The sequence below is a fragment of the Zophobas morio genome, unplaced genomic scaffold, assembly GCF_036711695.1.
Source record: "Zophobas morio isolate AGI-343-1 ecotype UQ-CSIRO unplaced genomic scaffold, CSIRO_AGI_Zmor_V1 ptg000011l, whole genome shotgun sequence".
Taxonomy (NCBI): domain Eukaryota; kingdom Metazoa; phylum Arthropoda; class Insecta; order Coleoptera; family Tenebrionidae; genus Zophobas; species Zophobas morio.
The window spans coordinates 7903721-7928643 of NW_026972116.1; the positions used below are offsets into that span (position 1 = coordinate 7903721).

The 24923-nt window shown below is 33.2% G+C and overlaps 1 protein-coding gene across 2 annotated transcripts; it reads right to left on the reverse strand.

Moving 5' to 3' along the window:
* Positions 1-355: 355 nt before the first annotated feature.
* On the reverse strand, positions 356-16528 carry LOC135126819 (regulator of nonsense transcripts 1 homolog). 2 transcript variants are annotated; one of them, XR_010280141.1, is made up of 8 exons: positions 16167-16528; positions 15890-16117; positions 15663-15842; positions 15402-15614; positions 14962-15353; positions 5807-6877; positions 667-1745; positions 356-610 (listed from the first exon to the last, which is right to left on the reverse strand). XR_010280141.1 is itself a non-coding variant. In XM_064052974.1 (7 exons), the coding sequence occupies exons 1-7, from the start codon at positions 16344-16346 to the stop codon at positions 722-724; spliced, it is 3288 nt and encodes a 1095-aa protein (XP_063909044.1). In that variant the 5' UTR covers positions 16347-16527; the 3' UTR covers positions 356-721. The 2 variants fall into 2 exon arrangements, 1 of the variants encoding a protein (XP_063909044.1); XM_064052974.1 differs by having other exon boundaries at positions 356-1745; positions 16167-16527.
* Positions 16529-24923: the final 8395 nt, after the last annotated feature.

Here is a 24923-nt window from a genome sequence, read left to right on the forward strand (position 1 = left end):
ACTTTGTTGGTATTGTAGTGCTGAGGTTGTGTAAATAAAGAAGATAGTCGGTTGGTCAAGGCTTTATTAAGATGCATTTAGAAGGGAAGGATTTTTTAAAATAGTACACCTGACACTAAATTTTCGTTTAATGTGTTTACAAGCAAAGTAATTTTATATGGACAAAAATATACTATACCCCAAAAATAACCCAGGTGTTTCACTTAATACCAAAAATTAAAATATGAAGTAACTAATAACTAGATAAAACAATAATTTTACAAGGATTAAAGTAGACACTAGGACTTTGTATTGATAATATTACTTCATAAGTTTAAAAATGAACGTGAGGGGACAAGTAGAAAAATACTCTTCGTACTGTTAGAGCTTTATATTTAAACAAAGTGTTCGTAATATTACCAATAAGAAAATAAAAGAATAACTAAAAAATGAATGTTTGAAATAAATATGGAAAGTTTGTCACAGCAGAGGTGTGAAAACAATCATCTACAGGCTTCCTGGAGATGCATGTCGCGCTCTCACGATTGTAGAAGTCGTCTGATCTCATCACATAGGTGCGGCATGACATTGAACTTTCTCTGTTATTCAATCGGTATTCGACGTCATGGACCTGTGTGTGCTGCGTTACTGATAATTTGACAATCGACAATCAGATCAACCACTTACAAATTTTCATTAAACCGCTCCCGCGATTCTTGTAAACATCTCCGTGTAAACGTGATCAATATGGTTGGGAGAACTGGGCATTTGGCTGGTAGAAGGCCGATCTGTCTCCCTGATAGGTCGAGTCTTGCGACAAGAGCCCGTCCATTTGCGACTGGTACTCTGCCATGTATGGGTCCTGGCTGAGCTCCGGCTGGCTCAGTCCAGGTTGGGACAGGCTGAATCCGGGCTGAGACAATCCCGGCTGGGACATGCCCTGCGTCAGTTGCAAGCTCTGGCTGAAGGGCTGCGTTTGCTCTTGACTCAAAGTCTTGCCCTTTTGCCGCACTGGCGGTTTGCGGTTGCGCGGATTTTGCTGTTGGCGCGCTTGCATGGCTTGCTGATGTTGGTTGTAAAACCTCGGTGGGACATCCGCCATGTTCATGAACACTCCCACCGGAACCGGCAGGTTCATACCAGCCTGGGCCCTCTCTTGGGAAATATAGCTGATCGGATCGTGGGTTCTGCTGAATATGTCCAGGGGTACGGCTCCTCTGGGATAGCTAAACTGACCATTAATAGCCGTATTGGTGCGATCGTATATAGAGCCGGGTACCATGGCCTCGCGAGCGTCGAACATAGATGTGGTCATAAAATGCGAGCCAGGATTGTCAGAATTGGTCAGCTTTTTCGGTTTGGCGAATTGGATGAGAGACTCCTTCAAGTTGGTTAGTGGTCCTTCAACTAACACTTTCTGTTCTTTGTAGAATGAGAGTAGGTGATTCCATAGTGGTTGTTTGGAAAGGACTTTCGGATTGCCGACGATTATAATGCCATATTTGGCTCGGGTTAGTGCGACGTTTAAACGACGTGGATCATTAAGGAAACCTATTCCTTGGTGTTCGTTCGATCTGACGCATGACATTATGATGATGTCTTTTTCGCGACCTTGGAAAGCGTCAACGCTTGCGATTTCGATTTCTTGGTAGTTTTTGCTGTGGAGAGATCCTTGGTATTGCATGTATTGGACTAAATAAGCTCGTTGACCTTCGTATGGGGTGATTACTCCTATTTGTTCTGGTTTTACGCCGGATCGCAGAAATCTGAAAGCAATATTACATGTTGGGGTTGATTCGCATTAAACGACTATATTTAAAAAGAATTCCGTACGAAATTTAAATGACAGTAATAGATCATATTCCACTTGCTACACTGAAGACACATTGTTGTAACACTGGTTATTGGGTAAAAAGATACCAACTTTGGCCTCAAAAGAATTTTTTTTTCAAGAAATAATTTGATGTAATATGGAAAACATATCTCCTTATACTATTCAACACTAAAGTGATTATGGAAATCCTTAAAAAACGATGCAGGTTGAAGTTATAAAGAAAAATATTCGTTATTTTGTATTAATCAACAATCGACAAAAAATTTAAATTATTTGTACGCATTTTCAGGTATCAGAAAAAGACAGACAGCCGTTTTAAAAAACGTTTAACCTGAATGCGAGGGGTAAAAGGTCAACACGGATTCATAAATCACACATGGAGGACTATGCTACTTTAAACATTTGTTCGGTAGAATTCCAAGATGACGTCATAATTTTTTGGGAAGACCTTAATCGAACAAATTTTGATTAAAGTTTTACCACCTGTCTTATAACCTTAAAACGTTTGGAATATTTCAGCACATTCACTTTTGCCATTTTAAAGTTAAATTGTAAAATACAATTTTGATTTTTTTTTCAAAAATTTCGATGTCTAGGGGAAAAACGCAACATGGATTCTAAATTATACATACATGGAGTACGTAATTCTATAAAATTTAAGGAACATTTGTTCCTAATAATGACGTCATCATTGTTAGGAGGCCATAAACGAAAAAAAAATTATTAACGATTTATCATGCTTACAATAATCTTAAAAAGCTCGCAAGTTTGAAAGTAAAGTTGTAAAATGTTATACAATTTTGATTTAAAAACACTGTTGTGAAATAATTAAAACAAACTTGGTGACTTTCATTACTTGAGTAATAATAATAAAAAAATTGATCGAAAATAGTTTGATAAATTTAGTGTATGTAAGTAAGTTCTAGTCAATAAATATGATTTAATCTTAAGAGACTAATATTTATTAAACTAGTGTAAGTACTCGTTGTCAAAATAACCGTATGTGACAGATATAGCTCATTGTTATATGGAGATCGGCATATAAGAATTAGACAAAATAATCGATTATTTTATAGTGTTAAACAGCATTGACTACTGGAACGTCACCACAAAAGTCATTCGAAAATATCTGCAGTCTCACTTATCAGTGTTCAAAAATGTGATGAATAATAATTAGTGCCTTAGGTCATCTGTGGTTTAAAATACACATAGAATAAACAAAAACAAGTTCAAGATAATACTGTGTTTTTTCTACCCCTGGGTGATTTTGATTATGAAATAGTACTTTTCCAATTTACAATTATTTATGCATTAAGAGAAAACAGTACCTATTACTACACAGATGCATAAGTAAACACCTTTCTTCAGACAATCTAAAAAATTAATGATTACGGAATACCTAACGATAATTGTTAAATGACGTAGTACTAGAGAAACAAGTTTGAAGAACAACAAATACGCAAATCTGGTAAAATACGGTAAAGAGCAATGAAAATAATTACAAAATTTTTGTCCAATCTAACAACCTGTTACTTTTTAAAATTGGTTGCGAAATTATACTAATAAAATTTCCTCAAAAATGTTCTAACCTCCCTTTTTTTGCTTCTTAGCTTAATCCCAGCGACCGTGTCATACTGGGTTTTTCGTTAATAACATACTAAGAAAGGTGTCAAAAACATTTAAAAAAATTCTAATTTCACACTTTCGTAATAGTATAATGTGTAATTTTTTTTTTTTTATATTTAGCACTTTCCTATTTCTGTAATTTTCTATGACATCTGAAACTTTTGGAAATAAGCTTGATTGATTTGACAAATTTGAATAAAATTAGTATGATAACAGATAATTCTGGCTCTTGTCGAATAAATGAATTTTTAGATATTTATTACCGGTCAATTGAAATACCGTTTTCTTTGGGAATTCTTTCTTACAACCACCAGAGCGTGCTGATGTCAATTTGTTTTAAAACTTCACTATTGTAGGTAAATTACTTCACAGACTGCACGTCCTAAAAAATTTATGACGCCATTTGACAACGTTATTATATTGAAAAATGCAACATGCCATGTTTTATTATTCACTTTCCATCATGATTTAATTAATGTCTTTAAAATTATGACACCATGAATAGTATTGTACACTTCAAAGTTACTGTATTTATCCTTACTAAATTTGATTCCAATAAACTGTTTGGTAAATATGCTCTAACACACTTCAATGTTATTTTAATTGTGACTTATTGGTTTAAAAAAAAAAACGTTTATTGAAAACGCACTGTGAGAGCACGACTAACGTCTCTCAAAATATGGTATCTAAGTGAAAATATAACTAAAAAAAATTGGTCGAAAGTTGTTTCGACAGAACTTCCCTCGCTCCTGAAATACAATGATAATTTTTTTTGAGTCACCCTGTATACGCAAATCCAAAAAATATTAATGGAATGATAAATCGCAAGTACAGACTCATCATTTTTTGTACATTTTAGATAGGATTTAGTCGGTAGACTTTTGAGCTGACGTCATCAATTTTTTGGAGGGGATAAGCAAATATATTTTGACTAAAAATTTATTTTGTTCTTTATAACCTTAAAACATCTGCAAGATTTCAACGCATTCGGTTTAGCAGATTCACAATGAAATCACAAAATGTTGTTTTATGGTTTTGATTCTTTTTCCAAAAATTTGAACGTTTCGGGTAAAAACTATACGGAATCATAAACTACATGTGCAGCACTATGTTATTTTATACAATTTGAAACCCATTTACTGTGTACAATTTTGAAGTGACGTCATCACATTATTGGTGGGGATGATTAGGCAAATTTTGATTAGCGTTTTACCATCTACATTATATTCTTAATATAAATACAAAATTTGACAACAATCGGCCCAGTACTTTCAGGGATTATCTGTCTATAATAAAAATCCGAGACGGCAGACGGAAACGGGAGACCCATTTCTTCGTACTGTAGGGGTCATGAAAGGTCGAGAGTCGATTACAATATTTCCCTTGCTTACGCTCGGGAAGTAAAAATTTCTAAAACTTAATATTTTGCTCTAAAATAATTAGGGCGGCAATATTTCCAAATTTCTATTTTTATATATAAAATCCTTATGTTCTACACCCGGTACGAGTGTCACTTCTAAAACTAATTAACATTTTTTAAAGGTTTCTAAGAATTGCAACAATGACAAAGACGCATCAACCTGTCATTAGACGATATGGCCATAAAAAATGTTTTATTTTGTACTTTAAAATTCCTCTATTTCTATTAAGATAACTCTTTTAGATTGAATGTAAAAGCCGTTTAACAGTGTTTTTTTTTTTTAATTTTGTATAAAACTTTGTATGAAACCACATTTATTATAACATTTTTATAGAGTGTGAAAGTTCTGTATGCCACTACACAAAATTTTCATAAGAATTTTGTAGCGGTGCATGCTGTGTTGCTGTTTTTAGGAGAATTTGTCTCTAAAGCACGGTATGACTAATGACATTTAGTCTCATGCTCGTCACATTTTAATGTAATTTTGTCTGTAAATTTTGTTTTAATTTTCATTATTGTGACTGAGGACTTTGTTGCAGACACATTGGTAAAGATGTTCTCTAATTCACTTCTTCTGGCATGTTTATTTTTGTAGTGGATGTTTGGATGATAAGGGTTGCGCAGAACTGGCTTGCGCACTTTTCGTACAAATTTATTCAATTTTTAGAACGTGTTCTATATAATTTGTTATAGTGTTAAACGGCTTTAAGAAATCCAATACTTTAAACTGTATTAATAAATACCAGATTCACACGTGTTGCAGAGTAAAAATTTACATGTGAACACGTTTTGTGCATTTACTTAATCGTTTAAATCGAAATCCCATGTTTAAGAAAGTCATCCTAAAATAACCTTCATTTCGGTAGACATAGTATAACACACAATTTGTCGCCCCCTTTGACCACATATATGATCAACTAAAATAAAAACAAATGATTATTTCTTACCTGGTTGCGATCTTCTCTACATTAGCAGCCTCTGTCCTGTTCAAATAGCTGGTACCAGAACCGGCAATTTCCTCCTGCCCTTGCGTGACATGAAAAAACATCGGTCTGTCGGAAATCGGCCACGGAAAATCAATCTTATTCAACTTCCTCTCGTCAGCACACACTCCATTTTGCAAGCTCCCCTCATAAAAGAAATTCGACGGAAACCTCGACAGCTCCGGATGCATCCTGTACTGAACCTCCAAACGGAAAGGTCGAATTCCCAGCACCACCAACCTTTCGAACAAACTCTGCGACAAACCAGCTCTCGCCGCCTTCTTGCACATGACCACAGGCCCCAACTGACAATGATCACCGACCAAGATCAGCTGCTTCACACCCAGAACAACCGGCACCATACACTCCGGCTCAGTCGCTTGCATACTCTCATCGATCAAGATCGAGTGGAACTTCAAACGGACCAATCGTGGATCGCCAGCACCCACGCAAGTGCAACAGATGACGTCCGCCGCTTCCAACAGCTCTTTTTCAGCCAACTTCTTCAACATCCTGTATCTCTTTTCGTCAACGCTGCTCAGTTCGCCCGTTTCGTCTTTCAGTTGCTGCAGCTTCTGAAGCTCGGTGTTGGCTTCCATTTTGCGAATCTGGTTATGCAGGGCTAGGAAGCTGACCGGGGAGTCGATAGCTTCACGGGATTTCGCGCATAGTCGGACCACCTTTAGGTTTGTTTTGTGGATTTTTTCGGTGAGCTGGTCGACTGCCGTGTTGCTAGGAGCGCAGACGAGAACGGGGCCACCGTTTTGTTTGACTAGTTGGTAAACAATGGTGGCTGATGTTACGGTTTTGCCGGTACCGGGAGGGCCCTGGATGAGCGAAAGGGGTCTTTGAAGGGCGTGCTTTACTGCGTATACTTGAGAACGGTTCAAATCGGGAAGGTTCGGTGCCGAGAAGTGCTTCGGGAGGTGGCACCTAAATAAAACTTCTTCGACTTCGTGGCCAAGGAGACGGTGATAGATGTAAGCCGAGACGGACGTGTCGTCGACGGCGAATTTTCGGAGAGCAAGTTGCATTCTGAAATTGAAAATTTTTATGAGGACAATTTTGAATTGAATACTATTTATTGAATCGTTGTTTTAAAAAATAATACTAACTTGAAGTCTATTTATTTCATGGTAAAACAAAACTCGTCGTGACTTGGTCATCGCCAGAAAACAAAATAGACGAGATATGTTAATTACTGCAAACATACTTTACAAAAACGTGTGCTTAAAAATATTTCGAGTCGGCTTAATGTATAACAAAATCTTGAGGTGTAGTAGAATGAAGAACTTTCAAATATATGTATGTTACGAAAAAATCAAACTTGTATAACAAAACTTTACAATGTATCTTAGACGCCACTAATTCAATTACTCTGAAATTTAGCACATACTTTCCAGTTATCATTAGCCCGAGAGTTCTCGCTAACCAAAATTTGTGTATCCATCGCACCAAAATTTCGATGATGTCATAAGTTTGCTAAGTAAATCTTATTTAAAATGTGTAACACGCTATGCGTCTACATGTATCTACTTCGATACATTCTAAACTATACAGTGCATCTTTTTTGAAAGTGGCTATAAGAATTTTCGTGTTAAATTTTATACCCCATGTTAATTTCTGTTAGGGTGGAAACCCGGTGACCATTTTTGCAGTGAAAATAGCCTTAGGGTTCTATTTTGATTTCAACTACCACTTTTCGCAGTAAATTGTTAATTTGTGGTTTAAAAAGTAAAAATTATTTTGGTTATGAAGCTCCGTTATGTACTTTAGGTACATCATACACTTATCATTTTTGACAGCATAATTTTCATTAATCATTAACAGAATGATGGAATTCAAACTAAAAGAAAATAATTTAATGGAAAGTAGCTAAACTGTAATTTGTGTTCGAAATGCAGTCCGAAAGCCGTTGAGCAATATCCCAAACGTTCGTAAAACTCACGTCGAAGATTTTCTAAGTGTCGCCCTTCTTGTGGCCTTGCTGGATATGGGACGATGTAGCAAAATTGTATGCAATTTTTCTTGTCAATATGCCTATAGGCAGATATGCAGCGACCAGTTCCAGTTTTTCTGTTGACCAGTAATCGAATACATAAACAACAATCAAATTTTGGAAATGTCAGGTAGTTGTCCGTTTTACAATATTACCGACAAAAATACGCAAATATATTTTTAAGAGATATGCTTTCATTTAAAGGATAACCGTTAAGAAAGTCGACAAAAGACGACCCAAATTACATCCAGTACAAATTTCAACTCGTGAATTTTTATTTAAACATAAGTTACCATGGGGTATAAAATTTTACATTTTTAAAAATTGGTCGAAAGTTGTTTGGACAGAACTTCCCTCGCTCCTGAAGTACATACAATGAAACATATCCAGCATTTTTAAATGGGCGCACGCACTCTCAGAGGCGTCTGTCATTGTTTCTCTGTCATAGTGAACTTTTCTACCTGCGGTGGGTACCTGGACCAGTTTAGATTCATCCGTATTCGTGCTAGCGTGTTAACCACTTCACTTAAGTTTATGTTTCCGCGTGTTATTGTTTGCGATTTAAAAAAATAAATTTAAAAACCACCCCCTCCCGAAGTGTGCATGTTACGCTACTGACTGTCCGTTGTCAGATTCTGATGACTCACCATGTTGAACTTAAAATAACCCATCTCCAACAACCCCTCTTTCTACGCTAGGTAATAGCAATCTGACGCTCAAGTGTTTATTTATGTTCATACATCGAAAGAATGTCACGTAGAAAATAGTTTGATTTGAATGAGTTTGTCTTCTCAAAACACAGGACTAAAATTATTAATTAAACCACAATCGAACAAAATGTTCTGATATTATAATTCTTACTTTATCATTATTATATAAAGACGTGAGTATTCTTCACCTTTTCGAGAAAATGGGGTGACTCGTTCTTAATTTGACAAATAAATATTTTTTGACGTCATCAACATGAATAATACTAGTCACAGCACAAAAGAAAAGTAGTATTACCAGTCCAAGAAAAAACAAGGACACGTATATCAACTTGGATTGGTGCAGTGTAATACTAAGAATAACAATATTTCCAAAATTTTCTGAGAAAATGGAGTGAGTCGTTCCTGATTTAATCAATAAAATAAATAATAAATCACAAGTAAAAACTCATCATATTTTGCACAAAATTTTGAGATGACGTTATCAATTTTTTGGGGGGAATAAACAGATATGTTTTGATTAACAATTTGCAGGCTTACAATAACTTTAACACGCATGCTTTTTAATTTGTCAGTTTCTCAGCAAAAAAAAAAACACAAATTTATTCAAACTAAAATTTTGAAAAATCGGAAAACTGATAAATCAAAAATTGAAAATTCGATTTTTGAGTGACTTTTTTTTAAATTTTGCATTTATCAATTTCTTGATCTTCGCGATTCTTTAATTTTACAATTTTGTACTTTTTGGAATTCTTAATTATTCGACTTTTCAGTTTCTCGCTTTTTAATTTTTATACATATTTTACGACTTACAATTTTTCAAAATTTCAGTTTTAATAAATTTCTTGTTTTTGTTGAAAGGTTTACTTTAAGAATCACAATTTGAAAAATTGCTGTATTGCAAGATTTCAAAGTATTGCTTTATTCAATAAAATAAGTTGACTGATTCATTAATTTTTCTGAGTCATCCTGTATAAGCAAATCTAAAAAATATGAATGCAATGATAAATTACAAGTATGGACTGATCATATTTTGCAATTTTAGATACGATTTATTCGGTAAAATTTTGAGATGACGTCACCAATTTTTTGGAGTTGATAAACGGATACATTTTGATTAAACATTACCATGCTTATACAGTATAATCTCACTAATCCGGCACTATTATAACCGGAGGGTGCCGGATTATTGGAATGTTCGGATTATTGGATTATAGTGAAAAAGTAATGAATAAAATAAAGCATTTCATAGAGGGAATAAATGTATGTAATGTATTAAAGGAGGTGTAGAGGGGCGAAGGAGGCGTGGGCGGAGGGTGACGGATTATTGGACGTGCCGATCTATCGAACTGCCGGATTAGTGAGATTATACTGTAATAACTTCAAAACGTCTACAAGATTTAAAAGTATTCAGTTTTGAAATTCTTGATTTCATTAATAAAATAAATTGACTCAGTCATTAATTTTTTTGAGGCACCCCGTATAAGTAAATAAAAAAAATATTAATGCAGTGATAAATCACAAGTATTGACTCATCATACTTTGCACATTTTCAGCAAAATTTTCAGGTGACGTCATCAATTTTTTAGGGGGGGATGAGCAAAAACAATTTGATCAAAAATTTACCATGCTTATGATAACTTTAAAACAAAGCATTCGGTTTTGTAGTTCCTGATTAAATCAATAAAATTAATTCACCCATTCATTAATTTTTTGGGTGATTCTGAATATGCAAATCCGAAAAATATGAATGGAATGATAAATTACGAGTACAGACTGATCATATTTTGTACAATTTAGATAGGACTTATACGGCAAAATTTTGAGCTGTCATCAATTTTTTGGAGGGGATAAGTAAATATATTTTGATTACATGCTTAACATAATTTTAAAACATTTGTAAAATTTCAAAGCACTCGGGTTTGCAGATTCAAAATTAAATTGCAAAATGTTTTATACTGTTTACTTTTTTTTCCAAAAATCTGGACGTTTCGGGTAAAAACTCAACACGGCGTCATAAACTACGTGTGTAGGACTATGTTATTTCATACAATTTAAAACCCATTTACTATGTGCAATTTTGAAGTGACGTTATCACATTATTCGTGGAGATGATTAGACAAATTTTGGTTAGCGTGTTACCATATACATGCGATTCCTAATATAAATACAAAATTTGACAATAATCAGTCCAGTATTTTCGGAAATGATCTATTTAATAAAAATCCGGAACGGCGTACAGACAGACGGAAACGGGAGACGTATTTCTTCGTACTCTAGGAGTCGTGAAAGGTCGAGAAAACGGTCGCTTACGCTCGGGAAGTAAAAAAGATACACTGTACAATTGGGTACTTACTTTTTTCTTTAAAAGAAATAATTGAAACGATCGTCGACGATCTAAAACAGTGGTAAGTGCAGCTAACTCATGCAGCTAATCAAATAAACTGAGATTTATGCTATCACCATATAATTTACTAAGAATCTACAGAGTCATCAAAATTGATTGAGAGAGTTGGTAAACCTGAACTTGAATAATTTGGTTTATTAAGTTGTATAAAAATATTAGCTGTCAGATTTGAAGTTTCAAGTTTCAAATTTCAAAACTCAGTGGCGTCTTTTTTCGATTTTTTTTTTGGTAAAAATATTATAATATGCAACACTAAAAAATTCACAGACAGTTCAGATAGTGTTTGAGGTTGGGTATACTCCATATACTAAAGAAAAAAATGTTTTATACTCATATCACATCACAAAACATAGATAACGGGTGTTTTGTTTTTCTTACTTTTTGAGACACTTGATTGCATTTAATCGTAAAAATATCGCTTTTATGTATCCACCCATGCTTGTAGACTTCTGTTGGTGTCTTCAGAGGGATACTGCGAGATCTGGCTATAATAGGAATGCCAATCGTTCGAAAAAAAAAGACCTTTTTCAATGAAAAATGAAGTATTGTTTTATTAATTTTGTATGATTTCAAAAAATTCAATAAACATTTTTCATTGTGATACCTGATGTGATATGTTGGGTACCTATACTCCATATACTAAAGAAAAAAATGTTTTATACTCATATCACATCACAAAACATAGCTAGCGGGTGTTTTGTTTTTCTTACTTTTTGGGACACTTGATTGCATTTAATCGTAAAAATATCGCTTTTATGTATCCACCCATGCTTGCATACTTCTGTTGGTGTCTTCAGAGGGATACTGCGAGATCTGGCTGCAATAAGAATGCCAATCGTTCGAAAAAAAAGACCTTTTTCAATGAAAAATGAAGTTTTGTTTTATTAATTTTGTATGATTTCAAAAAATTCAATAAACACTTTTCACTTTGAAACCTGATGTGATACGATTCTTTCAAGCATGATCCTCAATTGAGTTTGAGGTAAGAAATTTTAACTACATACTGTGCATTCTGTGAATTTTATTTTTTTTTAATTTGTTGCATAGTGTTATTTGTCAGATTTGAAGTTTCGAATTTTTGTCACGCCACTGAATGCATTGCCATATAACCTTAAACAAATCTGTCATAAGGTTGACAAACTTCACGACAAAAACAGGGGGTACCAACTCTCTCAATCAATTTTGATGACCCTGTAGTTATAAGCAGAATGCAAAAGAATGAGTATTAGTAGCGCTTATCCAAAATATCTCTAACGAAATAAACGCATATACCGCGTGCTCAGAAATGACTGCGTCTGTTGGCAATTCTGGATTTTTAGTTGAAATTGGTATCATGATGTTTTCAAAAACTTCCGGTTGTCAACTGTCAAGATTAATAGTTTGTTGACATTTTTACTTTGCAAAATGCACACTGGCAAAATGTATCCAAAATATAACCTAAATTTGTCGCATGTCACGATTGACGTATCTGTTTATGCCAACATAAACGCAAGAAAAAATCACATTATTGTTTAAAAAGTACTGCCAACAGATTCAAGTCATTTCTGATTACATGATATAATAAAATAAAACGTCTAATCATAACTTCAACAATAAAATTTCGAGACAGTGTATTTTTTTAATTAAATGTAATAAAAATTAATTTATATGTAAAAAAACTTCCAAAACCGACAGTGTTCTTAGGGTTCAATTGCTTTGACAGCGACTGGATAAAATTAGCTTTAAATTGGGAAACAAATGAGATAGAAATTTCTTACAAAAATGAACTTTAAAGAAAATCTGAATATAAATATCTCAGGAAGCTTAAAAATATATTGAAATGTACTTTCCTTCAAATCGAAAAATGTTATGGATATTTGGAATAGAGGAAAAACATAAGAGTACAAAAAGGGCTAATGAAATAGTGATGTTGGTTTATTACTAAGAAAAGTTGTTCATAATTTGAATAACTTTTTTTTTTTAATTCAAGAAATAAGCATCAACACTGTGGGCAAACTACTAGATGATAAAAAAAATGTATGTTGCAACTTGATGAAAACATTATAGATAATATTACGAAATTTCAAACTAATGATTCCTTTTAATTAATAAAGATTGTATAGTAATTAAAAAAATTAAGTGGTGCTTGCAGAGACGATGAATTTTATACCTTGACGGTGTACAAGATGCCAGATCTATTTCATTTTGATCGTTACAATGAATGATACTAAAATAAATATAAAGTGTGTATTTACCGTTACACCAGAAGCGTCTACCTGTTGAAGGAATTCGATTACACAAATATTTAAATCAGAGCTCCAAAAATGTTAACCATAGAAAGCTATTTATATGCAGTGTAGAGCCTATGAAGTTACCAGATGCTGCTAGTTATATGGAATGCTGTTTAAAAGGAACATCCGCTACTTTGTATACTAATCATAGGGTCGGTTTTAAAACTAAAGACGTGGTGGATGGCGGTTAAGTACTGCTACAGAAGATATGTGGAGGAAAGTATTGAAAATGAAGAGATGTGTTTCCTCCAATTCTTGTGTTGAGTCTGCACCACAATAATTATTCATTAATGAATCTGAATATAGAATTTTCTAGAACAACGTTTTCAAATGCAAATAATTGTACGTTCAACTTTTTTTAACATTATTTGTTGACAACATTAATTACACGAAGACGAAGTCCGTGCATTGACATGTGGCACAAAAAATAAGAAATATGTGGGTTTCAAAAAAATGGTACAGATCTAAGCACAACTAATAAAGCATTTAAAAGAACACATCAAAAATGAGCGATATAGAACTCTTTCTGTAGACTTTATTAATTAAAAGCCTAGGAAAAAAACAAAAGTGGTCAATATCCATAATGAATCAAATGTAAATTAATTCACCACTTTCTATACTTTCATCAGCGCCATTTGTTATATTATGGAGAAAATGTAGGCGATTATTTAAATTGTGAACCAAAGATTTGGTAGTGTTCCCTTTATTTGTCTCTACTACAGTATGATCTACTGATGTCCATATTCATCACAAACTATTGACAAAATCATTACTAAATTATTCTATTACGTTTCCTACTTTTTCTTTCTCCAATTTTAAATTCTAATTTACTTCATAATAGTTAAATAAACTTGGAGTTGATGGTTTAATTGAATTTTCTCTAATAAATCTAACTTTATTTGGAAGAAGAAAAATCCTTTTGTAAAGATTTCCAACTAAAGTTTGTATGAAATTGTCATGTATTAATTGGTGACGAAATCAATTGCTTCAAAGTTTTGTTGCAGTTGACTTGGTTTTAAAGTAATATGAATTTACTACTGTATATTGCAAATTCAACATTTTTTCTTCTCAACTGGAACTTAAACAGAATACACGAAATGTAGGCTAAACGCCTGAAGAAAGTGTAAAACTTAAAAACAAGCAATGAAGCTATTTTTATAAAATAATCATAAAAAAGAAAAGTAGCTAAATTATATGAAACATTAATTGTAAGTTATCTTCACTAAAACAAAAACACTAAAAGTGTTTGCAACCGGTTTTGCTAGAAATAAACTGACTGAATACGTTTTAACTTTATAATAGTGGTGTAAAAAAATCATAAAAGACAAAATAAAATCAGTAGCATAGATAAAAAAAACCACTCAATGTTGTTATACTTCTTGTGATACATACATACAATTGTTGAATATAAATAAAGTCACATAACAATTACAGGCTTGAATGATTATGTTTATTTCAGTCCCCATTATGTTATGACGTTTGCTATTATACAATTGGATAAATGCAGTCTTTCATAAATACACACTAGTATTCAACTACATTGTTTACAACAATTTTGAATGCAATTAACGCAATTATGCACCGTTAATGTAATCATGCAGGTTTTTTTATTCATATTTTACTAATTCTTTGAAGCGTTTGTACCATAAAGCATATAGTAAATCTGCTATATCAAATACTTCCTAATCACACTTCTCTTTCTCTCTTACACATTAAAAAAGAAACAAACACTTTACCTGTCAAAACTGGTACTTTTCCAGATGAAGTCAACCACAAAGTTGCTGTTACAATCAGTTGGCGCTCCATTTCCATTCTTCAATTCAATCCCAATATCTTCTCCATAATTATCAGGAACTTTGATAACATGTCCCACCCCAGCCCAAGACTTATGCATTTCTCCCACATATCTCAGCCTCAATTCATCTCCATGCATCAACTTCATGTCTCCATCAGTTTTCGCAAGTGTAAAATATGCAATAGTTTTCTTATTCAAACCCACATCCCATCTAACTTCAATATTTTCTTGGGTTTGCGACTCCTTCAACCTCTTATCATAATCAGCTTCTAATTTCACAAGAGGTCCAAATATATTCTGATACTGATAACCATCCTCATATCTCAGCAGCACCTATGACAAAATAATTAGGTTAGGAATTTGACACAACTGACAACTTACTTGTTGTGGTTCCTCATCAACTCCCGGTCTTTCTAGATCTTGGAAAGTGGCATCCACGTTATCCTTCCACAATTCTTCGAGTTTATTGATTTGCTGAGCTGAAATCTGTCGAGCGCGCAATTGTTCTTGTTCAGAGGGGATCTTAACAAGCCAGGTGAGGAAGCAGCGATCAGTGATGAGGGGTTTCCATTGGTCTTGGTCCCAGTTCATATCCTACGAAGTGAAATGTTAAGATTTCATAAGTTAAACAAAATTCAGTACCTTGAGGGAATTTTGAGCTGCACAAGGCTGTCTACATAATAGAACTACTACGGAGTCGGCTTTTGCTGGAATAAAGCCTAGAACAAACACGTTTCGAACGCCGCAGCTGTAGCATTCTAGGATGGTTTCACCGAGAGGGCCGTCTTTGTGTAGAGTGACTTCCTTATGTTTGGCCCTGACCTACAGTTCACATTGTACAAAATGTTTTTTATGGTATGACATGTTACCAGGTGGTTGATGATGTGACTTCCTGACGTGTTTCCTCGCCCGTTGCAAAACCATTTCTTGCAGCAGTTGCACATGACAACGCAGTTCGGCTCATGGATGCCACAATACTTGCAGGCATAATTCGGTAGCTCTTTGCTGTTGAAATACTCTTCATCCTCCTCTTCAAACTGCAGTTCTCCTAGTGTAGTGGTAGCGCTTGCGATTTTATTACTGATATTGTTGTTGAGCTGGAAATGACATTAGCATGGGGGCGACCTTGCACTTATTAACACTAACCTGTACACCAGAAACCTTGGGGCCCGCGTGGTCGTGTTGAGAAGCCTGTGTTTGTGAGGGTATCGTGAAATCCGTGAATTCACATTCGGAGCCCTGGGTGTCAGCCCCGATTAAATCGTTTTCTTCGGTTTCTAAAAACGTGAGAGTTTGCGAACTAGGGCCGTATGCGTCGACACTCATGTTGGCGATTAATTTTATTGGAGCCGGATCACGGAATTAGCCAAGTTTGTTATTTAAACACTTTTAACACTTCAAATTATGACAAATGGACAATGGTTACTTTAAAATTTCTACATTTTTATCTTGGCAAGCGCCATATTTCCTGATTAATCATTTGTTTTTTTATCGTCATTGCTCCTTCCTACCCACTTATTGACGCGGCGCGAAATTCAAAATGATTTTAAATTTAGTATCGTCGTTTTCCTACTCTTTCGTTGGAACCTGTTATTATTTATCAGTTGTTAAAAAAATCTCTGCACAATTCGTGTAACGTATTCTAACCGGAAGAGCTATTGCTAACAAGAAACAGGACTGAATGATGCACTTTGTCCTCAGTGGACACGGAAATGACATGTGACATCACCACAGGGCCGTAATGGCAAAAACAGGAAGAATAAATCTGCAATAATGAAGATACGATAAATTTATAAATTGCAAGGAACACTTTTGTCGGTATGTAACGTACATACAATATGTAAAATAGAATAAGGTTGTTATTCTTCACATGTGCTTTTCCTTTTATTAAGTTGTTAGTACACAATAAAAATAATGTTAGGGGAGTATTTATTACCTCCGTATTAGGTTGAAGTTGAGGTTGACTTCAATCAGAAATTCATCCTTAGTTACTTTGCATTTTACACAATTGATTAATAATATTATAACACGATTAAAATTAATTGCGTAATAAAAGTTTTAAAAGTGTATTATTTTCCTAACCGCATTAATCTCAGAGAAGTATTGAATATACATTTACATACATACATTTACATTGAATTTCAACTAATAATATCTAACTTTATAAATTATGTTGTGCAGTTCATATAAGATGATATTTCAACTCAACTATTGTTAACTAAGTGTTACTCTAATGTGCAGTATTATATACTCCCGTGCCAGGATAAAAGACATTAACATTGATTTAGAAATTATAGGACTGTTGACATTAGTTCCCTCTAGTAAGCTAATGACGCGATATAGAAAAAATACGGAACGGCAGACAGACGGACAGACGGACAAACAGACAGACAGACAGACAGACGGACGGAAACGGGAGACCTATCTCTTCGTACCCAAGGGGCCATGACCAGTCGAGAAAACATAAAAGTAGAGAGTCGGCCGACGAACTCGATTACAATACTTCCTTTGCTTACACTCGGGAAGTAAAAATGTAAAAGATTTCTGTACTCAAAAAGTACACACCGAGAGGCGGTATTGTTTGAGTCTCAGTTTTTTATTTTAGAGCTGATTATAAAGGACGTATAAAAAGAACTAATATATAGGGTTATTCACAAGAAGCTGTGCGCCTAAAAAAATCAAAACGCAACCAGAAATACAATTTCAAGACCATCTTTGATATTTCATACCATTCTAAGTTAAATATTGAAAACCTTTGAAGGATAGGAGACACATTGATAAGCTTTCGTCTTAAATTTGTTTGCTTTAGTTTTTAACCACATAACCCATTACAATTGACGTGTATTTAAAATTATCAAAATTACGACGTCAAAACCAAATTGTTTTACTTAAAAAAATAAATAAACAACAAGTGTATTGTTGGTTGCGTTTTGAATTTTTTAAACATGGAGTTTCTCGAGAATAAACTGTATGGATAATGAATAGAACTGGTTAAGTCTGGGAGCAACTCACTAACAGGAGGCAGCATCTCCCGGGTAGTTTTATTCTCACTTTGACTAGGCCGATATTTTGCTTCCAGACGGCGCCCTTAAGGCTCCTCCTTACAGTCATTAAAATCTGCCGAAATACGGCAAAACGCCACTTCCAATATCATCCTTACTATAGCACTTGAAGACTTGTGCGACATATCTACTTGTTCGTGATACAAAAATCTTCATGGAAATAGTTTTTATATTGCATTAAAGGCTTTCGTTTTTTTAATAAAAAATAATAACAGAAAAACTTATTTTTCCCTTTGAGCCAAAACTATAACGTATTTTGGCTTAAAAAAATCTGACACTGTAGATAATATTATTGCTCACCTGGGACTAATAATTATTTTTTCGTTAAACTATCCATTTTTTAGTTATTGTTGATTAAAGCAAGACCTAAAAAGGGCATTTTTTGTAAATGTAGGCAACCAAACATCTTCTTTCGTCAAGAACGAGCCAAGAAAGTGTATGATTTACGATAGGGGTTGGCCACTATTGAGAGATTAGACGGATTTAAAACCCTTGTTGAGAAAATATGCAAATGAGGTGACCGTAGTGTGTTCTACCTGAAGGTTGAGGAATTGTACAATTATGTAGGAGTATTATATTAATCTAATTTCAGAATAACAAATAAATAACCGAGTTTGGATTTTTTACAAAACTGCCTAACTTGTTTCAACAGCTATAATTACTGCTGATCCCAAGTTAGACAAATTTCAAAATTATCATGAATCAATGAATATGAATAGAATAGAATAAACTTATTCAAAGCAAATTATGAAGATTAAATAGTTATTTGGCACTAATCGTGTGTATGTAATGAATTACTTATCCTTATATCTTTATATTATAAGTTCCTCTAAATTTAAAAATGTAGACTGAGATAGAAATTTCTCTAACCCCTGGAAATGGAAAATTATTTGGAAAAATTTTATTTAAAAGCCATGCTCCCTGAAATTATTGATACACGATGGAGTCGAAATCAGCAACTTCGTCTTATAATAAAAAAAGATTTATGATTTACAGATCATTATTTATTTTTATATCATTATATTTATTATATTCTATCTCAGTAAAAAAAATTTACATACATTTTTAAATTTAGAAGAGGCTATAATATGTATAAAGATATGTAAGTAATTCAACACATACACTCGTTTATTATTAGTGTCACATACAATCGAATCTTCATAGTGTGTTTTGGAAAAAGTTGTTCTATTCTTTTCTTTTTCAGTGATAATTTTAAAATTTGTCTAAGTTATTTCACATTTGGGATCAGCAGCAATTATAGCTGTTGAAACAAGTTAGGCAGTTTTGTAAAAAATCCAAACTCGATTATTTATTTGTTATTCTGAAATTAGATTAATATAATACTCCTACATAATTGTACGATTCCACAACCTTCAGGTAGAACACACGACGGTCACCTCATTTGCATACTTTCTCAACAAGGGTTTTAAATCCGTCTAATCTCTCAATAGTGGCCAACCCCTATCGTAAATCATACACTTTCTTGGCTCGTTCTTGACGAAAGAAGATGTTTGGTTGCCTACATTTACAAAAAATGCCCTTTTTAGATCTTGCTTTAATCAACAATAACTAAAAAATGGATAGTTTAACGAAAAAATAATTATTAGTCCCAGGTGAGCAATAATATTACCTACACTGTCAGATTTTTTTAAGCCAAAATACGTTATAGTTTTGGCTCAAAGAGAAAAATAAATTTTTCTGTTTTTATTTTTTATTAAAAAAACGAAAGCCTTTAATGCAATATAAAAACTATTTCCATGAAGATTTTTGTATCACGAACAAGTAGATATGTCGCACAAGTCTTCAAGTGCTATAGTAAGGATGATATTGGAAGTGGCGTTTTGCCGTATTTCGGCAGATTTTAATGACTGTAAGGAGCCTTAAGTTACATTGTGCTGTGATAACTTAAACATTCCGCCAGAATTGAGACATGCGCATAAAAATTTCAAATCCCGCGAAAGTTAAAATTTAGTCATGAGTTATAATCGTGGACGAAGTGGAAAGTGTGTTTTTTTTTTGGCGCTAAATTTTAAATCGGGACATCACGGTACATACCAAAATTAACATATTTATTCCCACTTAGTCTTAAGATGCTATGCAAAAAAGTTGTTACATATATTGTTATTTAGAAGTTTTACTCTGATAACTCATATGATGTTAAAACGGAGATTTTCAATTTCCGCATGGTTCTTTGTCTTCTATCTGTAGTCCACTGGAAATTTTTAACAAGAAAAATTAATAATTGAAAATATTGTCTTATGTTTGACTCTAGGACTTAAACAAAAAGAAAACTAGCTTTATTCGTTCAACATTTATAAATGGCGCTCACACCACAGTTGCTTTTTCATATATTCAATGGAAGAGCATTATATTAATGAATTTCAGTCTTACGTATTGTGAAATTTTGACTTCATTATTGCTTCTCCCAATGAACTACCTATCCGCTTCCCTAGCTTACCAATGTGTTATTACTAAGACAGCCACATATATATTTTTGTTTCACTGTTAATAATTCCGTAGTTTGGTAGTTACTAGTCTGATAAATTCGCACATTTTATTTGTGTTCATAAGTGTAAAAACGCCACTTTATTTCATATAATACACTTTTATTTTCTTGTATGGTAATGGAGAAATTTGTGTTTTATGACACTTTTAACTTGCTACCGTTATCCGTTCTCCGTTGCGCATTTTGTTTGTTTGTTTTTTTTCTTTGTTTCCTCGAGTGCTTCAGTATTAATATATACATTTGCTGCCACGCCATCGTAATAACCATCAACTCATTTTGGTTGGGATGTCGGAAACTCCAGAATTGTTATTTCACACCCAGATGTTTGTATATTTGGCTACATAAATTTGTAATTATTCTGGTAGACGACAACACGCAGCTGATAAATAAGTTTTGTTGAGATTTATTTGGAATTTTACTTTTTCCAGAGAAAAACCTCATTCTTTTCGCCTTTCACAAAATTTAATAAAAGCAGTACCCTTTTGTATTTTTGAATTTAAGATGAAGATCTAAGGTTACTTTGCCACTTGTGGGGTTCACAACTTTAAATGCAGCCTATCATTTTAACAAAACACGACGTATAACAGACATTTTATTGACGATCCAGCTTATTGTGAAATTTTAAAATTTTCGCGGGTTCATTTTTGTGCGCATGTTCCAATTTTGGCGAAATATTTGGCTTATTAAGGCCGTTTTACACCACGAATAATTATGGCCCTAATTGCAGACGAAATATTTATCCACGTTATTTCATTCCAATTTCTGTTCATATAAAATAAATAGTATTAAAGGTGTAAAATACAAGGTAAAACAAAACTGTGAATATGGGTGTACATACGACGGCGACGTTGAGTTGTTGATATAAATTAACGTAGGTGGAATGTACCGTAGGTTAGCATTAATAGTAGACACAATAACCGGCGCATGCGTAAGTGTCAAGAAAAGCGGCCCACGAATCAAGGAATTTAGATTATATAACAAGTATATTGCTAACGGAGGACAAGTAGTATCAGTTAACAACGCTCCAAATGGTCTCTGGCCCGTCAGCTGTCGTACTTGGAAGCTGTCATTTGAAATGATATATAAATAAATTGGTATTAATGCACCCCTGTTTTATTGGCGAAATACACTAAAAAAAAAAAGTGTATGCAACCAACAATGTACTAGAAAGTGATAATATCAGATGAACGTAAAATATTTATAATTTCCGCCATTCTAACAATCTATTTTCAACATATTTTCGCGTTTTTCTGATTTAAGTCCTGTTTTTTCGTCTTTCAAAGTATGCGGTCTGTTCGTTACAAATTATTTTCGTTTTTTACACAGGGATCCAAAATTTGTGCCCACCAATACAATGATGACGCTATTAAATAAATCTTTATAAAAAAAATACATCCCAAAATGCGACAGTGTTTTTTTACTGTTCTGAATTGTTTAAAATGGATTAAAATAAACAGATTTCTTTTGCACAGTATTTTAGAAAAGAATCGTTTAGAGTTTTTGAAATTTTGGTAAACTTGTATACAATTCTGAGTAGTGCTACACATTATATATAGCGCAATAAATAATTTATCTCGACCATGAAGTTGATGATGTCATTTCAAGAAATTATAAAAAATATATATAAAAAAATACATTTCCTGCTCTTCAAAGGCGGAACAAAAGCGGTTCTGTGTTAATTATTACATTTTTTTTAAATTAATTAATATGTGTTTGTTATTATCGTGATAAAGCGGTTACATAAATCCTCGCATAAATCCATTTAGTGCAATTAACATCCATGTTTTAATAGCTGAATAAATTAAAATCAATGAAACCAAATTTTATTTTTTTAATTTTAAGAAATAGGTCACCCGTTTCCGTCTGTCTGTCTGTGTGCCCGTCTGGCGTCCCGATTTTTATTAGACAGATAGTCTTCGAAAGTCTGAGCGGATTGTTGTCAAATTTTGTATTTATATTAGGAATATCATGTAAATGGTAAAACGCTAACCAAAATTTGCACCAATAATGTGATGACGTTGCTTCAAAATTGTACATAGTAAATGGGTTTTAAACTGGATAAAATAACATGGAAAAAATAAAAATTATAAAACAACATTTTGCAATTTAATTTTGAATCTGCAAAACCGAATGCTTTGAAATCTTGCAGATGTTTTAAAGTTATGATATGTGTAATAAATTTTGGATCAAAATATATTTGTTTATCCCCTCCAAAAATTGATGAGGTCAGCTCAAAATTTTGACGAATAAATCCTTTCTAAAATGTCCAAAAAATATGATAGGCCTATACTTTTGATTTATCATTCTATTCATATTTTTTAGATTTGCTTACACAGGGTGACTCAAAAAAATTAATGAATGCGTGAATTTATTTTATTGATTTAATCAGGAACTGCAGAACCGAATGCTTTGAAAAATGATGACGTTAGCTTAAAATAAATCTTAAATGTGTAAATGAGTCGATACTGTGATTTTTTACTTCATTAATATTTTTTAGATTTGTTTATACAGGGTGTCTCAAAAAAATTAATGACTGAGTCAATTTATTTTATTGATAAATCAAGAATTTGCAAAACTGAATCCTGTGAAATATTGCAGACGTTTTAAAGATATTGTAAACATGGTAAATTGTTAATCAAAATATGTCTGTTTACTCCCCCAAAAACTTGATTATGTCATCTCAAAATTGTGCCGAATAAATTCTACCCAAAATGTGCAAAATCTGATGAGTTTTTAATTGTAATTTATCATTGCATTCATATTTTTTAGATTTGCTTAAACAGGTGGCTCAAAAAAATCAATGAATGAGTCAATTTATTTTGTTGATTAAATCAGGAACGACTCACTCTATTTTATCAGAAAATTTTGGGAATACAATACTGTTATTTTTAGTATTACACTGCACCAATCCAAGTTGATATACGTGTCCTTGCAAAAATGATGATGTTCACAAATTTTTAATTGGTCAAATTAAAAACGAGTCCCCCATTTTCTCGAAAATGTGAGAATACGCACGTCTTTATGTCATAATGATAAAATGAAAATTATAATATTCAGAACATTTTGTTGGACTGTGGTTTAATTAATAATTTTAGTCCTCTGTTTTGAGAAGACAAACTCATTTAAATCGAACTGATTTCTACGTGACATTTTTTGGATGTATAAACATAAATAAACATTTGAGCTTCAGATTGCTATTACCTAGTGCTGAAGAACATTTTATCCAGTTACTTAAGTGGTTTAAATATATTTTACATTGTCAACACGGCGCAACGAGAGGGAAGTTCTGTCGAAATAACTTTCGACCAGTTCTTTTAAACAAATTTTCGTGTCTTTCAAAAACATCTCGTGGTGTATGTTGGTTGTTGCTGATTCTTGGTCCATATGAGAATGTTCCACGTAGATTTTATGTAGTCGTCTAATTGGTTGCCTAACTTTGAGATCTCTATAATGTGGCAAGCTTTATTACATGCACCCTGTTTATTTTCAATAGTTTAAATTTGAGTCACGCACAACAGTTGGACAACACTACTTCCTAACTGGTTCCGGGCTGGTCCTATATTACATAGCACCATTTTAGTAATTAGAAATTATTTGCAGTGAATGAAATTTAATTTGAAACGTGGAAAATGGGAATGAGTTGATGCAATAAGTAGGAATTATTTATGAACTATATTTATGTTAAAACAACTGCTGATGAATTTTAGTGACATTATAGTGGCACTACGGCTAACAAAGAACGAGTGTCATCATCAAAACCCAAAGACTACAGTTAAAATTTAGGTAGGCACTTGTTTGCTTATTCTTCGCTCAGCATTTTTCTATACTAATAAAATTTTAAAGATTATTATTAGTGTCATTAACGATGCCAATCTGTCTTCCAAATTTATGTATGCAGTATTCAAAAACATACTTTATCAGAAATTCATTTGGCCAAGTTTTAAAATAATTTTATGATGTTGCAAGTCCGCTACATACCAGCACGAAAACACACAAACAATTTATCACCATACATGAACAAAATGATCACTACAAACTGCTCAGTTAAATTCATTATATATTTCATAAACGCACATGTTCGATGTTTGTCGACTGCTAAGGTTTAATTCAAGACCTGTAATTTATGCTTTTACTGAATGTAGGCGTTTCCGATTTTTAACCTTTAGGTTATCATAATTTGTAAAGTAAATCAAATTAGTGGCCGTATTTTAAATGTAACGAAAAAAATTATGTTTAATTTCTTAATAACAAGAACATAATATTGGGTGATTTTTAAAATTTGCTCTAGTTAGCTATGACGCTTGCGTCAGCAGTGTAATTGAGACCGCTGACGTA

What these genes read in the sequence shown, in the direction of transcription:
- LOC135126819 (XM_064052974.1), bottom strand. Translation starts at nt 16,346, where the DNA reads ATGAGTGTCGACGCATACGGCCCTAGTTCGCAAACTCTCACGTTTTTA. An exon ending in AAAAGTACCAGTTTTGACAG is followed by an intron (nt 6,878 to 14,961) that starts GTAAAGTGTTTG and finishes TTTCAATTTCAG; the next exon opens with AATGCAACTTGCTCTCCGAA. An exon ending in GTAGAGAAGATCGCAACCAG is followed by an intron (nt 1,746 to 5,806) that starts GTAAGAAATAAT and finishes TATTGCTTTCAG; the next exon opens with ATTTCTGCGATCCGGCGTAA.